The sequence below is a fragment of the Mchenga conophoros genome, linkage group LG16 (genome assembly GCF_057382185.1).
Source record: "Mchenga conophoros isolate Kocher_MC1m ecotype Shallow Benthic linkage group LG16, M_conophoros_male_GT1.1, whole genome shotgun sequence".
Classification (NCBI taxonomy): domain Eukaryota; kingdom Metazoa; phylum Chordata; class Actinopteri; order Cichliformes; family Cichlidae; genus Mchenga; species Mchenga conophoros.
In genome coordinates this window covers 32,324,109-32,344,566 of record NC_140541.1, presented here as the reverse complement: position 1 = coordinate 32,344,566, position 20,458 = coordinate 32,324,109, and the positions used below count along the sequence as shown (strand labels likewise).

Genomic DNA, 20,458 nt, shown 5'->3' with positions numbered 1-20,458 from the left:
ACCTGTTTTGCACATAGAAAATAGAGCTACAGGAGTAAAAGTGCTATGAAGCCGAATGCATAACTCTGCTTACAAGCTGAGATGTGATAAAGCTGGGAAAAGATTCACATTTTTCCATGCCCCCCTCTTCCTGCAGAAGTGTCTTGGAAACTGGAACCCAAATTTACCCCAGTACTTGTGCTGTGGAGTATAAAACAAGTTCTTTGAATGCTCAGGATTTGTTTTCTCTTAACACATTTTTGCAAAACCCTGAAATGTCTTCTTTTCACCTTCGATTTCTTTGGTTGTAAAGAACCTAATTTTATGACTTTGAAAGACATAGAAAGATGAGAAACTGCATGTTTTTAACTTTATGTTTTTGCTGTGCTGAATGTAATCCTGATTTAGTGGCTGTATTGGGGCTATATAGAGAACAAAACAGCCCATTTGGGGGCTAAATTTGGACAGAATCAGTCTGACTAAATTTAGCCCAATATTTGGTGGCTTTTGGGCTAAAGAAAGGCTATGACTAGATTGAGGTCCCTTCTTTCCATCTACCAGATGCTACTTCTGTACACCGTGGACACTAAACTTAGCAATCAAAATCCATAAGACATATATTTATAAAAATGTGACTACAGGAACTTACAGCTCATCGTTTTTTTATGTTGTTATTGTCTGCCTGGGTACACATTTGCACTTCCTGGTGACATTTTAGCGCGTAGCTGTTGGACAGTGACACATTTCCTCTCACATCTTGACCTTCATGCATCAAACGATCACGTATCCCACTTTCTAAAACTGGACACATGCTTTCAAGTGAGTGCTAGCAGTTGCCTTCAAAGTGCTTTTACTTATTGATGTTGAGATCAGCAGGCAGAGAGGACAAAAACTGGAAACTACAGCTTGCTGCCGTTGTACTGTGGAGAGGTATTAGTCGTATGTCACTCATGTTCAGTCTTTTTAAGTGTAACCTACAAATATGTGAGACATCTTCCAACCATGCTGAGTATCTTAAAATGTAATGGAGGTCAAGTTTGAAGGTAGGTTAGTTTGTTAGTGGTTAATAGCTTCTTGCTTGCACTGATGCTTTGATTAAATTATGGATCGCAGACGTTGTCAGGAAGTGCATTTTATGAGTGTCATTTTTATATAATAGCACAACCTGGAACAAAAAAGGAAGTACTATACAGGAGATATTTCCCATAAATGCCAAGCTGTGGGCCTTCTTGTCTTAGCAAGGAAAGGGCCCAGGAAATTGCTTGTGACCTCTGAAGATGGAGTTGTGGTCAGAGCTGTAGTTATTATTAAAGGACACATGTGGCTATTTGTTTCATTTTTTTCCTCTAAAGCTTGACACTAAGACTGGCAGCAGTAAAATGTAAGGGATAAATCTATAACTCAATGAATAACACGTTGCTAAATGTGTGTCTCATATACACTACCCACTGCCTTAATTCTTTATGGCATATATTCAGTAGGAGTTGATAGTGTCACATAATTTGCTGCAGATTTATCTGCTGCACATCCATGATGAAGACTGTGGAGGCTATTTGTGTGCAGTGAAATTATTTCCATGTTCAATGAACTAGTCTGACGTGATTTTAACTTTGTGACATGGTGGATTATCCTGCTGGAAGCAGCCATCAGAAGATAGAGACTGTGGTCACAAAGGGATGGACATGTTTGTCAACAATAGGCTCTGGTGTTTATACATTGGTCAGTCAGTAATAAGGGCCACCACTGTCACCCTGAACCAGCATGACAGGATCCATACTTTGATGTTATTTAAACTAACCAGGCCATGTTTTCTACTCTTCGCTCATCTTATAGCAACGAATAAATCACATCAGGATTATTGAACCTGTTAAACAAAATCTACAACTCTACCAAATTTGAACGACAGACAACAGTGCTGTGTTCACTTTAGTGGTAGTGATGTCCCTGAATAGTGGATACAGCTACTCATGTTCTAGAGACTTCCAGGGAGGAAAGGGTTAAGAAACACCAGGGGGGCAGTTTGGGAACAGAGATCTAGGGAATATAAATACACTGTTGCCTATTCAGGAAACATTTTGCAATAGTTTTAAAGAAGAAGAATTATTCTTCAGTTGATAACATTTTTTGAAGGCTACACCATGTTATAGTACAGAAGGTGGGTTAGAAAGATTCCTTTAAGTATTTCCTGAGACATTGCTGTGTAATGATATTGTGTCTTACCTCCAACATCTGTGAGCATTTAGCATAAATTAAAGCTGCATTGATGCTTTTGGGTCTTCTTATTAATGAAAAACTATCCTCATGTGGTTTAGTTTCAGTTTCTGCCAGTTGCTTTGGATCTTAATTTAGATTTCAGAATATACATTTACATACAAGTGACAATGAGCAGCTTTACTTTATAATGAAAATAAGCACAGGTGCACTACATGTCAAGTGTAATTTACATTTATCTGATTATTTATTGCTTTTTACACAATATTGTCTATACTGGCTTCTTCTGTACAAAATAATACATTTCCTATAGATTTCCAAGACATCTCCATGGTTCCTCTCATCCACATCTTACATCTAAGTGTGTTTTCATTCTTAGAGCTGATATATTTTCTAATGACGCTCAGACCTGCGACTGCACACCCCTCCATCTCCATATATCCACACGCCCTTCAGCATGTTCAAGGAGGTTCACCTGAAAGGTTAAATCTTTCCTCCCTGCTGGCTTTCCTCCACCCTCCCCACATTATCACCAGCCTACAAACTCCACAGGGATTTATCTCCTGGCTTTTTGTCTCCGTGGACATACATATAATCAAGACGCTTCATGTCGAGTCTCATCAGCAAGATCTGTCATTGGTTTATCCCTGATGATTCATAGCTGCCTTTGTGATGCTGTTATGTAGGTATACACTAACCTGATACTATTTTTACTAGTATTTCTACAATCACTTTGCACCACCTGACCAACCACTGGAGTCACTTGGTTATGGTCGAACAGTCAAAAATAATTATGATGATGTTTTTCATCAAGGTCAAGACAGATGTGATGAATTTATAAGGGCTTAGGAACAAAAAGAACCCCAGAGAATCTGACTGCATTCAAAATTCAAAAAGCATATTATTTATTGTTTGTAATTTAATTCAACAAAGATGTAAAGGCACCAGGAACAAGCACAGCTTTGAGAGGTTTCTCATGAAAAGTGATCCAAGAACTTGGGAGAACGTCATAAGGAGTGTCAGAACATCAAAAGCCACTACACAAAGATGTCTTTAGGACAGGAGCTACAACTGTCACACCCCTACAAAAGTGTTTCACCTGGGCTAAGGTGAAAAAGTTGATGCCCAGTGGTCCAAAGTTCTTTTTTCAGATTAAACTAAATGTTACAGTTCTTTCAGAAACCACAGTCAAAGAGCCAGAAAACTCTCTTGGAGCCATTTATTAAAATAATTTAAACAATACAATAAATAAAGATTGTCATCAGACTTAAATTGTTTTAGAAGTTACATCCTTCCCTGAGAGAACATTTGTTTGGATGGTCTAGAACAGCCACCAAAGCATGAGTCTGCCATGCTGGAGCATTAGTGCCATCGTCTGCTGTCAAGCTAGTCTGACACCACTGTGGCCTGACAGACTGCTTTCCAAGAACAAAGGGCCTGTCGTGTCAGGGCCTGTCACTGATGTAAAGTTTGCAGGTGACCACATGGGCAAAGAAAAAAAAAGAGCTTTTTTTACAGTCAGGTGAGGAAAAATTATTTGGCAACAGCTACCCAAGGAGTAATGATGAAGGCATGGGGAGGTAGCATCATACTGTGGGACAGTTTTTCTGCCAGTTATGTTGAACGGGGCGAGTGTGAAAGATGTTTGCTAAAAAGTAACTTAACGGCATTAAATATGCGAAGGCTAACAAAATGTGCACACAATACATCGAAGTCGTGCATTTTCAGCAATGCTAAATAAGTCTGACTGTGGAGGAGATACAAATCTCTTTAGGGCTGCATGAGGAATGGGATCTGGTCTAAAAAAAAAATCTGCCAGATCAACATGTGGGGCAACCCGCTGAGGCAGTCAATAAGGCAGCAGCTGAAAGCAGCTTTTATGAAGTCAGAGATTGTTACATTAAGGTCCTTATTTAGCAGATTCTTATCGTGAAGATGAAAGAGTGGTTATCTGGAGGCATCAAAAGAAAACTGCTCATGTCGTTTCTTTGTGTGTTTTCAGGCTCACAGCAAAAAAGATTCACATAAAAAACCCACAAATGGCATTATTTTGTGTCTGAACACAAACAGTTTTGTACTCATTCAACACTGATGCTGTAAACTTGGGGTACCTGTGTTCTTAATTATTAACACGTCAGTTAGGATTTGTGTGTGAATCATGCTGAATTCTTTCTGCCTTATTAACCAAAAATGGTATTCAAAGCAGGGGAGTCTGATCAGAGAGAAATACAGTTTAGAAATCTGGTGCAGAAAACACCGGGCATGATTATCAGATTCCTGTGGAGCTCCATGCTCTTACACATGTATTAGATGAAAAGTGCACAAGAGCCTGAAAATTGTCTTGCAATCTGAGTCAAAAATGGTTACTCTGTACTGACATAAAAGTCCTGCTAAAGCCTGATAATATAATGAATGGTACAAAATTTTCAGCATCAAAATATTCTTAAAATAAAGTTACAATCAAAGTAATGCAGTTATGATTGACTGGCCCACTTCAAAATCTTGCCACTGGCTCTGGCTTCCAAGGGTGGATAAAAAATGCTGAAAAAACATTGGAAAGAGAAAATATACTTTATTTACCCCCAACAGTGAGCAAATTCATCCACTACAGCAGTCAAAACTCTTGCAAAAAATAAACAAACTTGGATAACAGATAACAAAATAGATTAAATTCAATAAATTAAGTAAAATGAGATAAAAGAAAAAGAAAGTGAAATAAAGGAGCTAGAAAAAAGTAAATTAAAAAAAAAACGAATATAGATGTCTTATGCAGATGTGCAGCTCTGTAAACATGCAGGAAGCTGTTGTAATCAGTTTTATCATGTTATGTAATCTCCCCATGCAAAGACGTGCTTTTATCTCAGTTTTTAGAAAGGGCTTAATTCCGGTGCCTGTAACCCCGTCACGTCAAGTCCAGTATCGGGTTATGTTTATCAGAAAAAAGCATGTTTTTGCTGGATTATAAGTTTTAATATTTATGTTTATTGTCCTTTTTTTTTTTTTTTTTTTTTTTTTTTTTTTCTAAATGACATCAGAAACAGCAGTATGCGACATTACGTGATGGCAGAGCTTCAGTTCATCCTTTGTCATTTTTTTTTTTTTTTTTTTTTTTTTTTAATAAATAGGACAGGGGGAATGAATGAGAGAGAGAGGGGGAGAGAAAGAAAGAAAACCCAAGGGGAGAAGAGACGGTGAGAAGGGGGGGGAAGAGAGACAAAAAAAAAAAAAAAAAAAAAAAAAACAAAACAAAAAAAAAAAACAAAAAACTCCTGGGTCACCTGTATGGAGAAAAAAACAAACAAACAAACAAACAAACAAACAGAGGAGACAGCAAACAACAAAGAGCAACATAATAATAGAGAAAACAAAGCACCATCACAATAAACTAGCTAGTCATAGATATCAGTATTTACTAAGTAATAAACGATATTGTGCAGCACGCAAGATAGACAGCGCACAGTGTGCTTTGAGGCAGCAGCCAAGAAAGCTTTAGTCCGCGTCTGTGAATACCCATGTGTGCATACCTGTGTGGATCAGCATGCTTGCATTCCAAAGGTTTCTCCATGTAATGATCTGCTAGGGAGTGTGGGGGGAGCTAGAAAAAAGTAAATTAAAAAAAAAACGAATATAGATGTCTTATGCAGATGTGCAGCTCTGTAAACATGCAGGAAGCTGTTGTAATCAGTTTTATCATGTTATGTAATCTCCCCATGCAAAGACGTGCTTTTATCTCAGTTTTTAGAAAGGGCTTAATTCCGGTGCCTGTAACCCCGTCACGTCAAGTCCAGTATCGGGTTATGTTTATCAGAAAAAAGCATGTTTTTGCTGGATTATAAGTTTTAATATTTATGTTTATTGTCCGACTACCAGCTTGTTCCTAGCTTATTATGTTATCTTGGCGAGTGAGGGATAAGTGGGCTGTGTCCCCCGCTCGCACTCACAGCTGGCGCACCAGCGGAGCAAGTCTTTACGCACAAGGCATCATTGGCTGAGAAGCCACGCGTGTCGCAGGGAAGACGACGAACCAGTAAACAGCTTGAAGCAAAGCGGTGAAGTATCGGGCAGTTGGTGTCTGTGCGGAGTCTCAGCTACAGTTTGTCGATCTGCGGACTGATTTGGATCGTTTTTATTTCTGGAGCTGTCCGCGGTGCTGAAACATGAATCAAAGCGCAGGAGCAGTGCAGCACACTCGGAGATACTCAGTGGAGGGAAAGGTAAGCAAAGACTGAGATGGAGCGAATTTCTTTTTCTTCATCTCGTCCATGTTGCCTGATTGAGGATGCATTTGTTACTCATCCCACTGTGGGTTAACTACCAGACTTAGAAACACGCATAGAACTTTTATCTGGAAGTTTGCAGCTGCTTGAATAAGTTACGGTAACTTAAAATCGAGCCACGTGGAGAAAGTTGAAAGTCATTTAAATGACACGGAGACTCTGTGTCACTTGGTGTGATACCTGCAGGCAGAGTTTAGAGATATGATCGGTAGCTGTGTTCCTTTAGTGCAGACACCATGTTGGATAAATGAATTAACCAAAAAGCAGGATAAATGGCTTCTCGGGTGCATCCACTTAAATGATTTATGGGAGTTTAACTATATAGTCAAAGATGTCAGTGCAAGTATTAACGTTTAATGTCGAAGCCTTCAATAGAACTTCCTGATGTGAAACAAGTGAAAGTGACTTTGCTATCAGAATTTTTGGGCTTATTTTTGGGATGCTTCCTAGTAGTATAGAGGTGTTTAGTAAAGATTTTGCTTGTCAGACAGGAGAGGTTGTTGCATAACAGATAACAGAAGTAACTGAAATGTGAAAAAGGTCTCATAGCCAGCAAGTGTGGCCTGAAGGTGGGGCAACCTTCTACATATTATTAAAGTTTATAGGTCAGCTCAAACTTTATCTTTAGGGATGTTTGTGCTCTCAGCATACACGGTTAGATTATTTTATGCTGCAGGAAAAATAAATACAGGGGGTGATTTGGATCATGAAAGGACCCGTTCTGGGGCATTTAAAATGGCTGAGCAGCTCATAATACAACAGGAAACAGAAAATTCTTTTTTAGCCTTAAATCTCCTGTTGTTAAATCAGATTCTTTGTCAGACCACGGGCATGTCTGGCTGCATGCAGGTGACCATGATAGTCCTTATTCTCCATTTCTGAAGGTCTGCTCCAACCAGAACCTGCAGAAGGTGGAGAACTGTTTCATATACCCGTGTTCTAAGCTTACAGACAATGCAGAAACAAACAAGGACTTCCCCTGGCAGACTGTAAAGTGACAGTTCAAATGCAGCGTGAGAGGTATACTGAAGAGACTGTATATATTAAATATTGTTTTATGGTGAAATTGCTAAAGGGAATTATTTGATAATCAGCTTAAGAAAGCATGTGAACCTCCTTTTTCTCCACATGCTTGCACATCCAAACATGACCTCATCCATACTTGCCAGTGACATAATATAAATTTGTGGGAAACCATCCACACCACCCGTGCAGGATATGTCAAAGGTCATTGGGATATGCTGAGCTGTAAAGCAGTCCTGTGTCAGGATATTAAATGTTGAACAAATTGAAAGTGTGACGCATTTATAGCCAGTAGATCAATGTCATTAGCTCCTTATGTTCTATATATAGAAGCAGTGAGTCGAGTCAATTCAGAGACATCACCCTGGAAGTGTTTGACTGACAGATTAATGAACAAATGGACCAACTAAGTGAAGTTTCTATTTCTAGACTCACACTACTAGTGTGGCTGAAAATGTAGAGTTCTCTCTGAGGAGCAGAAATTAATTTCACTCACCTTGGCTATATGTTACAGTCTCTGCTTGTCTCATTACATCCAGCATTCAGTGGCCATTAAAACCAGCTGCAAAGAAAATGGAAATTGAGGACAATTGTGACACTGCCCCCCCTTGGGCTTTGGTGGAGAAATAAATGTGCATGCATTGCCCGGGGCTATTGCTCATGGTTGTTCATTTTCTTGCCTCCTTTGGTCCAGGCTATTAAATTGTATGTGAGCTGTACATTTGAGACAGAGTTATCCTAAAGATAGGTTCTGAACATCCTGAACATTACATGGATTTAGTTTTGTTTACTTGTTTTTACTATTTCCCTGCAAAAAAACCTCTCTTTAAAAAGTCCCCAATCATGTGTAGGGATTCAAATTTCTTCCAGGAAGTTGGAGTGGGGGATTGAGAAGAGATGAAGGGTTTTTGGAAAACAGATTCTGAGTGTGAGTCTCTGAGTCTCTAACTCAAAAGTGCTGCGATTACTTGTTGAGTGCCTTTAACCCACGACTGCCAGGATGCACCAATCACTGTCTTTTTGCTTAATGGAGATTTTGTTACTAAGAGTTTCCCAGAAAAATAACTTAAAGATTGATTTTCCAGCAAAGAAAGGAAACATCATGTGACTATGTAAGCTGTAACTTATTGGAAAGTGTTCTTTTTTTACCACTTGTTGGATCAAGTGTTCATACACAGATTAGTTGTGTCTGCTCATATGTTACATTTGGATTACTCAAAATGTCTCATACTGACTTGTGATGGCAATGCAAATCAGTACAGAAATGGGCAAAAATGAAAGGTTTGGGGGATCAAAGTATATAGATAAAGAATGATTCATTCACTCAGTGTTAATAAGTCCATACTTTTCCTCATATACCCCTCAGTGGCTTGATCCTTTTACTTTGGAAAGATGACTTTTTAACAGCTAGATATGGTTCTTTAGTTTCAGCACTCACTAGAATATATTTACCAGACTGGATTTTATGATTTGTGTTGGAATTTTAGGAATCAGCACAGCAACCATTTTGTGACTCAGCATGTCAGTACTTGTTTATCAAGGACAGTGTTGTGTCCATAACTAAAATTGCTGAATATATTGCATGGTTTAGTATTTATTTTTGACTGAATTTTACATGTTCCAACATGTACATTTTTCATTAGCCAGGTGTAACAAAAGATAAAGCATTTACCAGACTGATGATCCCTAGAGGACTACCCATTGACTTGAGGCAAGACTCACAGCTAAGAAAGAGCTTCCTAAGTGTTACGTATCCGTCTTTATCCCAGCTTTAGTCTTGAAGTGTATGATCACACACTTTTTTTGTGAACTGCAGATTGCCATTGTCTTACTTTGTTTGGATTCCCTCGCAGGCATGTTGTTATCAAAAGAAATATGTCACCAGGATATAAAAGTGCTCTGGGGCTGGACTCCATCTGCTGTGGGGAACGATGCAGATAAAAGGCACATGCTGCATTTTGGAACAGTGGGTGTTTGCCTTATGCTCACAGCATGATTTGTTAGGGTTTGGCTTAACTTTTTTGTATTGTTTTTATTACATTTTTGTCTGTTTTATCTCTTTACTGTGATTATCTAGATTAGGAAACTTACAAATCTATTTACAGGTATTGTTAATGATAAATCTTAAGTGGCTAATATGTGTTGGGTGGATTAGAAAGCATTACCATATCGAAAAAATTAAAGAACCACAAATTATTGGTAAATCTGATCAATTAAAGCTGATTAGTTATTAAAAGATTCAAGTTTCAAGATCTTTTATTTGTCATGTGCATAGTTATACAAGTACATGCAGTGAAATGTGTCGTGACACGCTCCTCGACTGTGCAAAAAGAGAGAGAAAACATTATATACAGTAACTAGGTAAATATATACAAAGGGGACATTATGTGTAGTAATTAGTGGAGCGGTCAGGAAGGTGTCTGGATGTGGCCGAGCCATCTTCAAACACCTACAAATTCATTAATCTTTCCTTGTAAACCCAAAAAAAGAAAACAATGTGAGGATCTGTCCTCACATTGTCACACTGGATTTGTCCTCCTCCAACAGCTGTTTAAGTGTTTTTGCATTTTGAATAATGTAAACAGGTGAGAACAACATACTGTAAGTGAAGACCCAGTTGTGTTTGTTTGTTTGCTAATTTATTTCAATATTGCTACTGCTGATTCATTTACATGTTGAAAGGGAGTGGGAAGAAGTACACCCTTAAGTCTGTGAAGGTTCAAAGTACACCCTTAAGTTATCAGTTAATATTTAGTCAGCTTCCTTACAGATATAATCTGTATAAAATAGTGAACAGATTTCTGATATAATATATATTATATACTATAATATCACATCATGAAATTTTTTAAATAGAGACATTCACTTAATTTCAACAATTTCCCTTTCTTTATATTTTGAGAAGATCACATTTTATTTATATTAGTTTTTTCTTGTAGTACGTTGTGTTAGGTAATTGATAGATAGATAGTGGCTAAGTAACTTTTAAATTACAGCTTTAGGAACATCACTGTGTCATTCTTTCTCGCACTTCTCTCTGCCAAACAGAGACAGTGAGGTTCAGATGTGTTTTCCTTACTGGACACTCCTTTTGGTTCAGGCAGTGCAGGAGGCAGAACACATGATTCCTGCTCGCTTGTTGTGAATACAGTTACATAACAAATGCAAGCAATTGGACATTACACAGACTTTGTACCATCTGTGAATCTAGCTGAATTATACATTTGGCTTATTGCATGCAGGTATTGTCAACAGGCTGAAATGCAGTTGTGAAAAAGGCTAGCATGTATAAACTGAGCAATTAACTAAGGTTTTATTTAGACCACCATTACCCTGCATGAAAAAAAATTTATCCCTTTTATATTCATTGGAATAAGTTCAAACTAGCTACTGAGTAAGAGCGCCAACATGTCAGCTCATGCCAAGGAAATGCAGAGTGAGCCAGCTGTTCTATCAGTTGTGCCTGCATGATGGTTCACAATGTAAGCAGAGATTTTCTACCGATCTGTTAATCAAACTGAATTTCCTGGACTGTGCTTCATGTTGCAGTGGTACAAGAAGAAAACCTGCAGAATTTGATCCAAATCATTATACTGTGATTGTACTTAAGATACTCTGTGCCCAAGGCTATCTCTTTCTCTCTCTCTCTCTCTTTCTTTATATCTATCTCACGTATAGACCACTGATAGTCAAATGTCTCTTATCCATCCTTCTCCCAGGCCACATGTTCCAGTTTTTCTGGGAGACAGAGTCTTCTCAGGCAATCTGGTCCTGGGTGAGAGGGCCAGGCAAAGAGTAAGTTCTCATTTGAGAGTGCCCAAGAGCTGCATGGCTCTGTACGTCTGCGGGTTTACCACCCGTGTTATAAAAATTGGGGTCTGGAGCTTTGTGGATTGAGGAGAGGTGGAAGGCTTTTTCAGTCCCATTCCCAGCTGCTTAAACAAAAATTATTTATATTAAAGGTTTTTTGACCCAGCCATTACTTTCTCAATTTTTAGAGAGTAATCACCCAACTTATTCGCCAAGAGAAAATAAATATATAAATAAACTAGCCAAAGCCCTACCCTGCTGTTAAGTATCAGATATAAAATCCATAAAGTCAACAACATCAGAAACATCAGTTTCACAAGGGCAGTGAGCCCTGCCTGTTCCCACGTCAGACAGCTGCTGCGAGGATGTTAAATGGGATATTTATTTATTATGTAGGATGCCAATCCAAATCCTACTCATAGAGCTTTAATTTATTTCCTCCAGTGTGGGAAAGGTGAGAAATTCCTGGACAGAGGCTTTGTATGTATGAATAATACAAATACAAACACATCCAAAGAATGAATGACAAGTTCAGCTGAAATACAGCAGACTTCTGGATCCCTCCAATGAAGCATGCAGAGCAACAATGCTTCTTTTAGAGATAGTCTGGTGTGTAATTCAAGGGAAAACCTCTTGGAACATTAGTGCTCACCTGAGAAACACCCAGGCACCAAAGCGAGTCCCCACTGTGGGACAGATGGGCAGAACAGTCGGGCTCTTGTTCACTTACTCCCTGCAGAGAATGTTTCAGGAGAATACATGAACAAGACCTTTTCACCAAAACCAACATATGGAAAGGCATCTCTGACACTGTACCAAGCTCTCTAGGGGTGTTCAGACATTCAGTCAACTGTGAAAACTCTTGAAGCTTTATCAAAGTTGCTCTATGTGCATGCACAAACCACAGATTCACCCAACAGACATGAATTAAACACCAGAAAATCCTCTAAGGGAATACAGAATGGCATTCTTAAACATTTAAGGTGACATGACACTATTAAATTTTATGCAAGAATATTTAAGAGTGGAATTAAAAAGTAAACAGCTTTTTGCAAATGATTGACCGATTTTTTAACTGCTCAAAACGTTTGAGACAGCAAAGGACTGTAGTTTTACTGATGCGTTATAATATTAGACAAGTTGTTGTGCTTCTTCATTTTCAGAATGTATGGGTGTAGACAGAAAGTCTACAACAGGATTTCAATTGCTATTGAAAGACAGTAGAAATGCAGCTTAGGATGAATCCAGCTGTCAGCTTTGTGTACAACGCTGGCTGCTGTCCACATGATGAAGTCATGAGAAAAAAAAAAACCTTGAAATTGATTCAACTCTTACTCAGCCCCTGCCAGCTGTATTGTTGGCTTGTTGTATGTAAGCTCCTTATATTCCACGAGACTATTGTAATTGGAGAAACAAACAACAAAGACAGGATAAGAAAGTGGGTTTGTCATCAGATGTATGTGAACGTGGTAAGCCCTGTTCAACTTCCATTTCCACCACTTTATTTTTACTGTTCCACAAAAAGACAAACAAAAACGGACTAATTAGAAAGACAATTTTTATAACTTCAATATCACTACTTCAGTATTCACAGAGTATTTTTTATTGAAGTATCAAAGCAGCCTTCATTTTAATATTGCTTGGATCTTCTGGTGTCAGTGCCAGTGAAAAAGTTGTAATTGGTGAAACAGCTGGAGAGCCAATCTGAGTCTTGCTCTGAAAGGAGATGATTGTGATTGCAGTTTCCCAGCAGCTCTCCCTGCTTGGCTCTGTGAGGCGCATGAGGCACAAAGCTAAGAAGACAGGTGGAAGGCAGAAAGGCAATTCTGATAGATTGCATCATTGTCTAGAGGGCAAGGCATGAGTGTTTTTCTCTTTGCATGTTGATTACATGTTATCTGGGTGACATATTACAGCAATTTCCTATCAAGTCTTGGATTAGGTTATATCCTGGGTTAAGATAGGAAGGAAATAACATTTTAACCCAATGTGGTGTTATACATGGACTGTATATAGAAGAGAGATAGATACATCTTAAATGTAAAGTTAATGTGGAAAAGACATGATGGAATAGAAGTCTGCTTTCAAAACATTGAAAGGGTGATGGACAAATTGCTTACCTCGATGCTCTACAATGGCCGTGTCCATCTCTGTATATACAGTCTATGTTATTATAGAAGCAAGTCCCAGGGTCTGAAATCTTGTTTTATTGTCTCCTCATCTCAGACCACGTCTCATCTAAATGCACAAACTTCAGTTAAAATTAATTATAATAAAACATGCGTGGTAGAAAGCTGCGCTGATTTCATTACCCTCTCTTGTTTTAGAAACTTTCATATGAGCGGCCAAAGTATTAAATTGCTGCTGAAACCTCAGTTAAATTCAGTGATTGGCAGTGTTCATTTATTTGACCGATATCTTTCGCCACCTATTTTGCCAATATACTTTTTTCTGAAGAATAAGATCATAACTAAATTAAAATGAATGCACAGGACAAAAGCGATGAGGAATGTAACTCGGTTCCTGAGAGATGAAGTTGCACAGTCTGGAAATTTATCTTTGTTTTTTTTTTTAGTAGATGGTGAAACTGTGGAACCTTAAAGTTGATTAGACACTGAATAAGCTTTATGAATTGACTAGTGGGAAAAGCTTCATGGATCCCACATTATTTTTTTTAAATGACACCTTCTATCATTTGTATCTGTATGAGTAGTTACATCTTTTACATTTGCAGATGTGCAGTATTCAGATGGTCCAAAGCTGTGTCGGACTTGAATGAATGAATGAATGACCACATACGCCTTTTGGACACTTTTGACAGTACTAACAAGAAGTACATAAATAATATTTTTTTAGTTTTCATTACGGGACAATTTAACACTAATATGTTAGTGATATAGAGTATGTTTTGTTGATGTCAATCTCAGAGTTACTGTGCTTTCGAAGTATGGGTCTCATCCCATAGAGTGCGTAAAGCTGTTTTCTTTTGGGGTTGGAGAAATGAAACTCTGGAGTGCATGTGAACAGCAATTCAATTTGACTACCATGTGGGAATCTGTGTTATGAGGCACTTCCACATCTTACACAGTCCACCTTTATCTGTCGATGAGGCTGACTGCAAACTGCCATCGACACAAACATGTTTGCTTTCCCTGCCAGAGTTCAGTTCCACTCTGCTGCCACAGCAATGGCGACAGCTCTTGAAACTGTGACACAAATAAGCTGCCAGGTTTGCATCTAAGATTCATAGACAGTCATTTACAGCGGTTGCAGTTGGTCTTCAGAGTAATTTTGGCATCTCAATTTTGACATTCTTTCCCCCTTAATAGGCGTTTGAATTAAATAAATAAAAACCTTCAAAGCTCCAGAGCTTCTATATCCATTTTCTTCTGCTCTTTTAAGAGAGGCAGTGAGGCATGTAGCCTAATTGAACGCTTTGCAGTTGCCCCCTCTGGAAATCCTGGAAGCCAAACTCAGCAATCAGGCAACCATTCAGCAAGGGGCGACACCTCTTCCCGTCAATCATAAGACAGGACACAGTTTGGTACAATGCTTTGATTTTGTGTTCAAATGGAGTAGAAAACTGTTTCGGCCCAAAATAAAAGCATGCTGAAAGTCGATGCCATAAAATGTAGTGTTCATAAATAGCTGTCATCCAATACTTAGAGGTGAATTGGATTTATAAAATGCTAAAGCTGCTAATGGGCAAGAGTATTAATACAGACAGGATTGCAGCAGAAGAGGGCCCTCTTTTTGTGTCTGGATTTCTGCTTCAGTAACAGCAAAACTGGTAACAAAGACACTGAAAATGTGACTGGACCGTCCCTGCAGGAGTCTAAAATCTAATAAAATCTAGTGACCCTAGATCTAGTGTCATTCTTGAATGGAGGGCAGGTTTGGACATATTGATTACAAGACAGAAAGCAAGGAGCCAATAAGGCAGTCAATGAGCAGATCAGTGTGATTAGGTTTCTCTGAGTACTGTTTGATGAAAGGCTGACCTGGAGGCAGCGCGTTGATAAAGGGCAAGTGTGAAAAGGTCAACAGTCTCTTAAGCTGCCTGGCAGTATGAGACCAGGGAGCAACTGTAGCAACATTGTTAAATGTACAACAGACCGTCATGGGAGTTTAGAAAAGGTCAGGGTATCAGTTTTGTGGTGAAATGACACACAAAGGGCAAAACAAAGTGGTAACATGCACATTGACTTTTTATTCATATGCCATTTCATCTTTAAATAATGCTAATTTGAAAAGTGTTGCTCAACATAATTTAGTGCATTCCTCCCTGCAGGTGCTCATCCTGATTTCTTCCTCAGTTATTTCTGTATATTTAATTAATGATTGCATTGCGAATAACCAGAAGGTAATGATGATGCTGATATACAGCAGAGACTATACAAAAGATTGATAAAGCTTCTGGGTCTGTAAAGTGGAGCTCAAGTGGCTGGATGTGGGGCGATCGTGGCTCAAGAGTTGGGCGTTCGTCTTGTAATCGAGCCCCGGCTCCGACAGTCTCGGTCGTTGTGTTCTTGGGCAAGACACTTCACCCGTTGCCTACTGGTGGTGGTCAGAGGGCCCGGTGGCGCCAGTGTCCGGCAGCCTCGCCTCTGTCAGGGCGGCTGTGGCTACACTGTAGCTTGCCATCACCAGTGTGTGAATGTGTGTGTGAATGGGTGGATGATTGTGTAAAGTGCTTTGGGGTCCTTAGGACCAAGTAAAGCGCTATACAAATACAGACCATCTTTCTTTTTTTTTTTTTTCTTTTTTTTTGGCCTGTCCCGTTTGGCTCTTTTGCCATCAGAATTGTTGTCTAAAGGCAAAGAAAGATGCCCAACGGATTTACTTTACCAAACTGACCATCCCAGCCTTGCCGTAATGGTCCATTTGATTCACCTTTTATTGTTTATTTTATTTTCACTTACTGAATACAGGACAGACTTGACTGGGGGAAAGAAGGGGAGAAAGAAAGAGGGAAAGAGAAACAGCTGAGAAGAGGGACGGGGGAGAAGGGCAAAAGACAAAAACCAACAGAACGGGCAGAGAAAAAAAAATGCATATATCAATCACCTGGATCACCTGCTGAGAAAGAAAAAAGAAAGCAAGCAGAAGAGAACAAGAGTAATAGAATAAACAACATCACAATGATATATGGGAATATGACAGTAAATACTAAATGTTAAACATTATTGTGCAGCACATAAGATCAACAGAACACAGTGTGCTTTGAGGTAGGAGCCAAAAAGGGTGTAGTTTGTGGGTGTGATCACCCGTGTGTACACCTGTGAGCATGGACGCGCTTGTTTTTTGTTTTTTTAAAAGGTTCCTTCATGTAATAATCTGCTAGAGGGTGTGGGGGGGCCACAGCCCCATCCTCCAGGGCGTGAAGCAGGTGTGGAGGAGATCAAAACTCCAGACATCCAGAGGCCCCCAGAACACAAGAGACCAAGGAAGACCAACAGAGGGGCAGCTGCGCCACTGTCCCGGAAAGAGCTGACAGACCATCTTTCTAATGGCCAGCAGGGGGCAATGTCTCTGGTTTCCAAGAGGTTCAGTTGTATATAGGTCGGCCCTCAACTCACTTGATCGATGACTTCAGGAAACACTGTCTTGATGAATTTATAGGTTTATTTGCAATTTGCATAATGTTTGTGGCCCCTGTTCAAGTCTGAAGAGAAATGCAGGGTATGTTGTGAGTTTTTGACTGAAAGGTTGCTGACATTACTATATGGTTGTGCAATATCCTTCAGTTTTTCAGTCAGATCCATCCTTTTCTCGTGACATGTGACACTGAGACTTGTGGTGACTGAGTGTATATTTTGCATGCAGTCTATGTGGTGAGGAAATCACTTACAATCACTACAAATAACAGATGAATTCAGAACGTAGGGCACAGATACTGGGACATTAGCCAACCCAAGAAGGTGTCTTTATAATGTCATGAAAATTTTTGGTTTGACCATAAACCAGAAGGAAGAGGCAGATATTATCTGTTTAAAGATTCCACAGCATGTCTCTATCCTGTCTTCTTTCTCTCACCCCAACCAGTCGCAGCAGATGGTCGCCCCTCCCTATGCCTGGTTCTGCCGGAGGTTTCTTCCTGTTAAAAGGGAGTTTTTCCTTCCTACTGTCGCCAAAGTGCTTGCTCATCGGGGGTCATATGATTGTGGGCTTTTCTCTGTATCTATTATTGTACGATTTACTGTACAATATAAAGCGCCTTGAGGCGACTGTTGTTGTGATTTGGCGCTATATAAATAAAATTGAATTGAAGGTTTGGCAACCTAAAGATTGTACATGTGCCTACTGTGTTCACTGTGCTGCTGGTATGTAGAAGCCACAGAGAGAAATGGAATGAACAAGGTCATAAATTTATAAATATATGAATAAATGTATTCAGCTAGCTACTGGTTGAATGAAACTGATTAGCATGTCTTAAAATGTCAGTTGCATAATGTTAAATGTAGTTATATAACACTTATTGAACCGTCATTGAGCCATACCACTTTCAGTTTTAAATGTTTCATTTGAATTGACACGAAGTATAAAAGCGTCTATACAATAGGATTTATAGGAAGTGGGAAGTAGTCTTGGACTTCTAGATTGCTGTGATATTGTTCACATTCTGTTGGACTTAACAGACTCCATAACCACACACGTTTTCTTTTGGAACCTTTTTTTGGTGGTCTGAACTAGGTATGGACCTTTAAACTGGATTGTGATCCTATCAGCTTTCATTTTCAGATATTAATCAACCAAAACCAGAACATTTGCACCAGTTAACCAGTTGGTCTTTGGCCAGCATCAAACAGATCAACCATTCGTGTGGCCAATGAATAAATACAAAATCTTTGTCCACTCTTTCTCTGTATGTTCTCTAGCAAACTGTAGTGTTTCATTGTTTTTGGCCAGCAAAGACTTTCCTGGAACACTTCCTATGCAGGTCAAATTGGTGCAGCCTCTTACTGATTGTAGACACATGTACTTTGACCCTGCAGATGCTGTGATAAAATTTAGGAGCTCTTTGTTTTGCATCAGACAGTTTGCTTTGCTACTCTGTTGCTGGGCCAGAATATCCTGGAAGAATTTCTCAATTTCCTTGCCAGACTCATAGCAATCCAGGCACTTTTATTTTCTAAAGGTCTTATAAAGCTTTTTGCTATTGGAGTGCATGTTGCTATCATACAAAGAGGACATGAGACCTGGGATATCAGGTTTCAGAAGGTTAAATAAGAAAGATTCCACCTGTCAATCATTTTTAGCCATGTAATTTATTAGAACATTATAATCCTTTAGGATGTGGCGAATGTAGAGCTATACATACTTTTCCATTTTACTGTTTTTTTGTAACTTGAATTATGAAAGTATACATTTTTTTAAGTATACTGTAGAGATAAAGCTGAATATTTAACTAAAGGCAAACTTTTATTGAGACAAAGTTCAACAAAACCAGAATACAAAGACGATAGAGAACAGAAACCACACAGAGGCAAAGCAAGGCAGAAACAAAAGAGGAGCATAGCAGACACTTTGACAAATGGAAGGCAGGACTATTTATACATGATGGACTGGCTAAAGGATGACAAACAAGATGGTATAAATATGTTTGTGAAAGTAATTTGGAGGTGAAAGGAATGATGGCAGGTTAAACAGACACGAAGGAGGAAAGAAAAATTATAGCAGCAACAACAACAAAAAGAAATAAGAAAAACATCTACCAAAGCAAAACAGGAAGTGAACAAACAGCCAATGCTGAAACAAGAAATGAAAAAATCAAAACAAATGGTCAACAGTATTATGACCAGTGTTGGTCAAGTTACTTGAAAAAAGTAATCAGTAACTAATTACTGATTATTTCCCCCAAAAAGTAATCCTGTTACTTTACTGATTACTTATTTTCAAAAGTAATACGTTACTTAGTCACTTAGTTACTTTTTAAAAACCTGAATAGGTGATAAAGCAATAGATCTTTCAGCCCAATTCTACTTTTTCTGCATAATCCATCATACAAAATGTAAGTGTAACACTTCTGGAGTCGTTACAGTATACTAGGACCAGTTAGGTTCGACTACTAGAGCAGTAATGAGCGTAGCATGTAATAAAGACCACAGACCAGTAAATACGTTTAAATTGCCAGCTTATTATTTTGTGAAGACAGAGAATAGACCGTTATAGACACATTACATAAAACATTCAACATCACACATTTAAGAAAACAAGGTTTTTCTTTCCCCCCTTTTAGTTCAGTATGTTCTGTCAGTTCATCCTATTTATCTCAAAACCTTTTATTTGGCTTTAGAAGGATGTTATTCTCAACCTAGGTTATTGTTTTATTTATTTCAAGTTCTAAGTTCAAGTTTATCCTTTGATCTATTTGCATTAACACTGTGTTATTTTAAATCAAGTTCGGTTCTTTAGGCCCAAGATTTAATTTAATCTTGGTCTAGGTTCACCTTTAAATTCTCAACCAGTTCTTATTTTGTTTTAACCCAACAAAATTATTTACATTTCCATTAACACCATTACAGCATTAAAATGTAAGGTTGACCAAAATAAATTACATAAATAAATAAATAAATGTAAAACTGAAAACAATTCAGCAAAAGGCTGAATAAATCCCTTAAACAAACAAATAAACAAAAGAAAGTTGTCTTTGTGTCCTTTAACTATTAGTCCTGGAATTACTCCGAATGATTATCCAGTGCTTTGAAAAGTCCGCTGTTCTTTTGCAGAGGTGTATGGATTAATCCTACCAGTTTTATCAGCGAAAGAGCTCAACGTCCAGCAGGGGGCGTTTTCCTTTTTCCTGCTCGGTACAGTTCAATGGGTCCGTGGGTGGCTCGCCATCTTGTTTCTCGCTCAGCGGATCAAACTCCGATTCTAGCTCGGCATTTCCCGATCCAAACCTTAATGGCCTACCATAACAACAAACTAAAGTGCATAAACATTCGAAAATAACACACGGGTAGCCCTTAAATAACAGTAAAAGTCCGTTTTTTCCAGCTTATTTAGCCGTAAATGAGGTGACGCCAATATGGCGCGCTGAAACACCGTCAAAGGCCTTTGAACTGCAGCCTGTGTGTCGTTTAAGCACGAATCCACCGTTTTTAACATAAAACAACATAAATCTGCTACCTTGGCTCTCCATTTGCATGAAATGA

General features: G+C 38.7%; 1 protein-coding gene across 2 annotated transcripts in view; it reads left to right on the top strand.

The window, feature by feature from the left end:
- Positions 1-5,978: 5,978 nt before the first annotated feature.
- Positions 5,979-20,458, top strand: part of LOC146557098 (inactive dipeptidyl peptidase 10) — a 155,352-nt gene continuing 140,872 nt past the window's right edge. The window contains exon 1 of one of the 2 annotated variants that reach the window (XM_085249891.1): positions 5,979-6,404. In XM_085249891.1, the coding sequence (XP_085106017.1) occupies positions 6,348-6,404 (57 nt within the window). In that variant the 5' untranslated portion in view covers positions 5,979-6,347. The remainder of the gene's footprint in view (positions 6,405-20,458) is intronic. The other variant, XM_085249890.1, reaches the window with a different exon arrangement.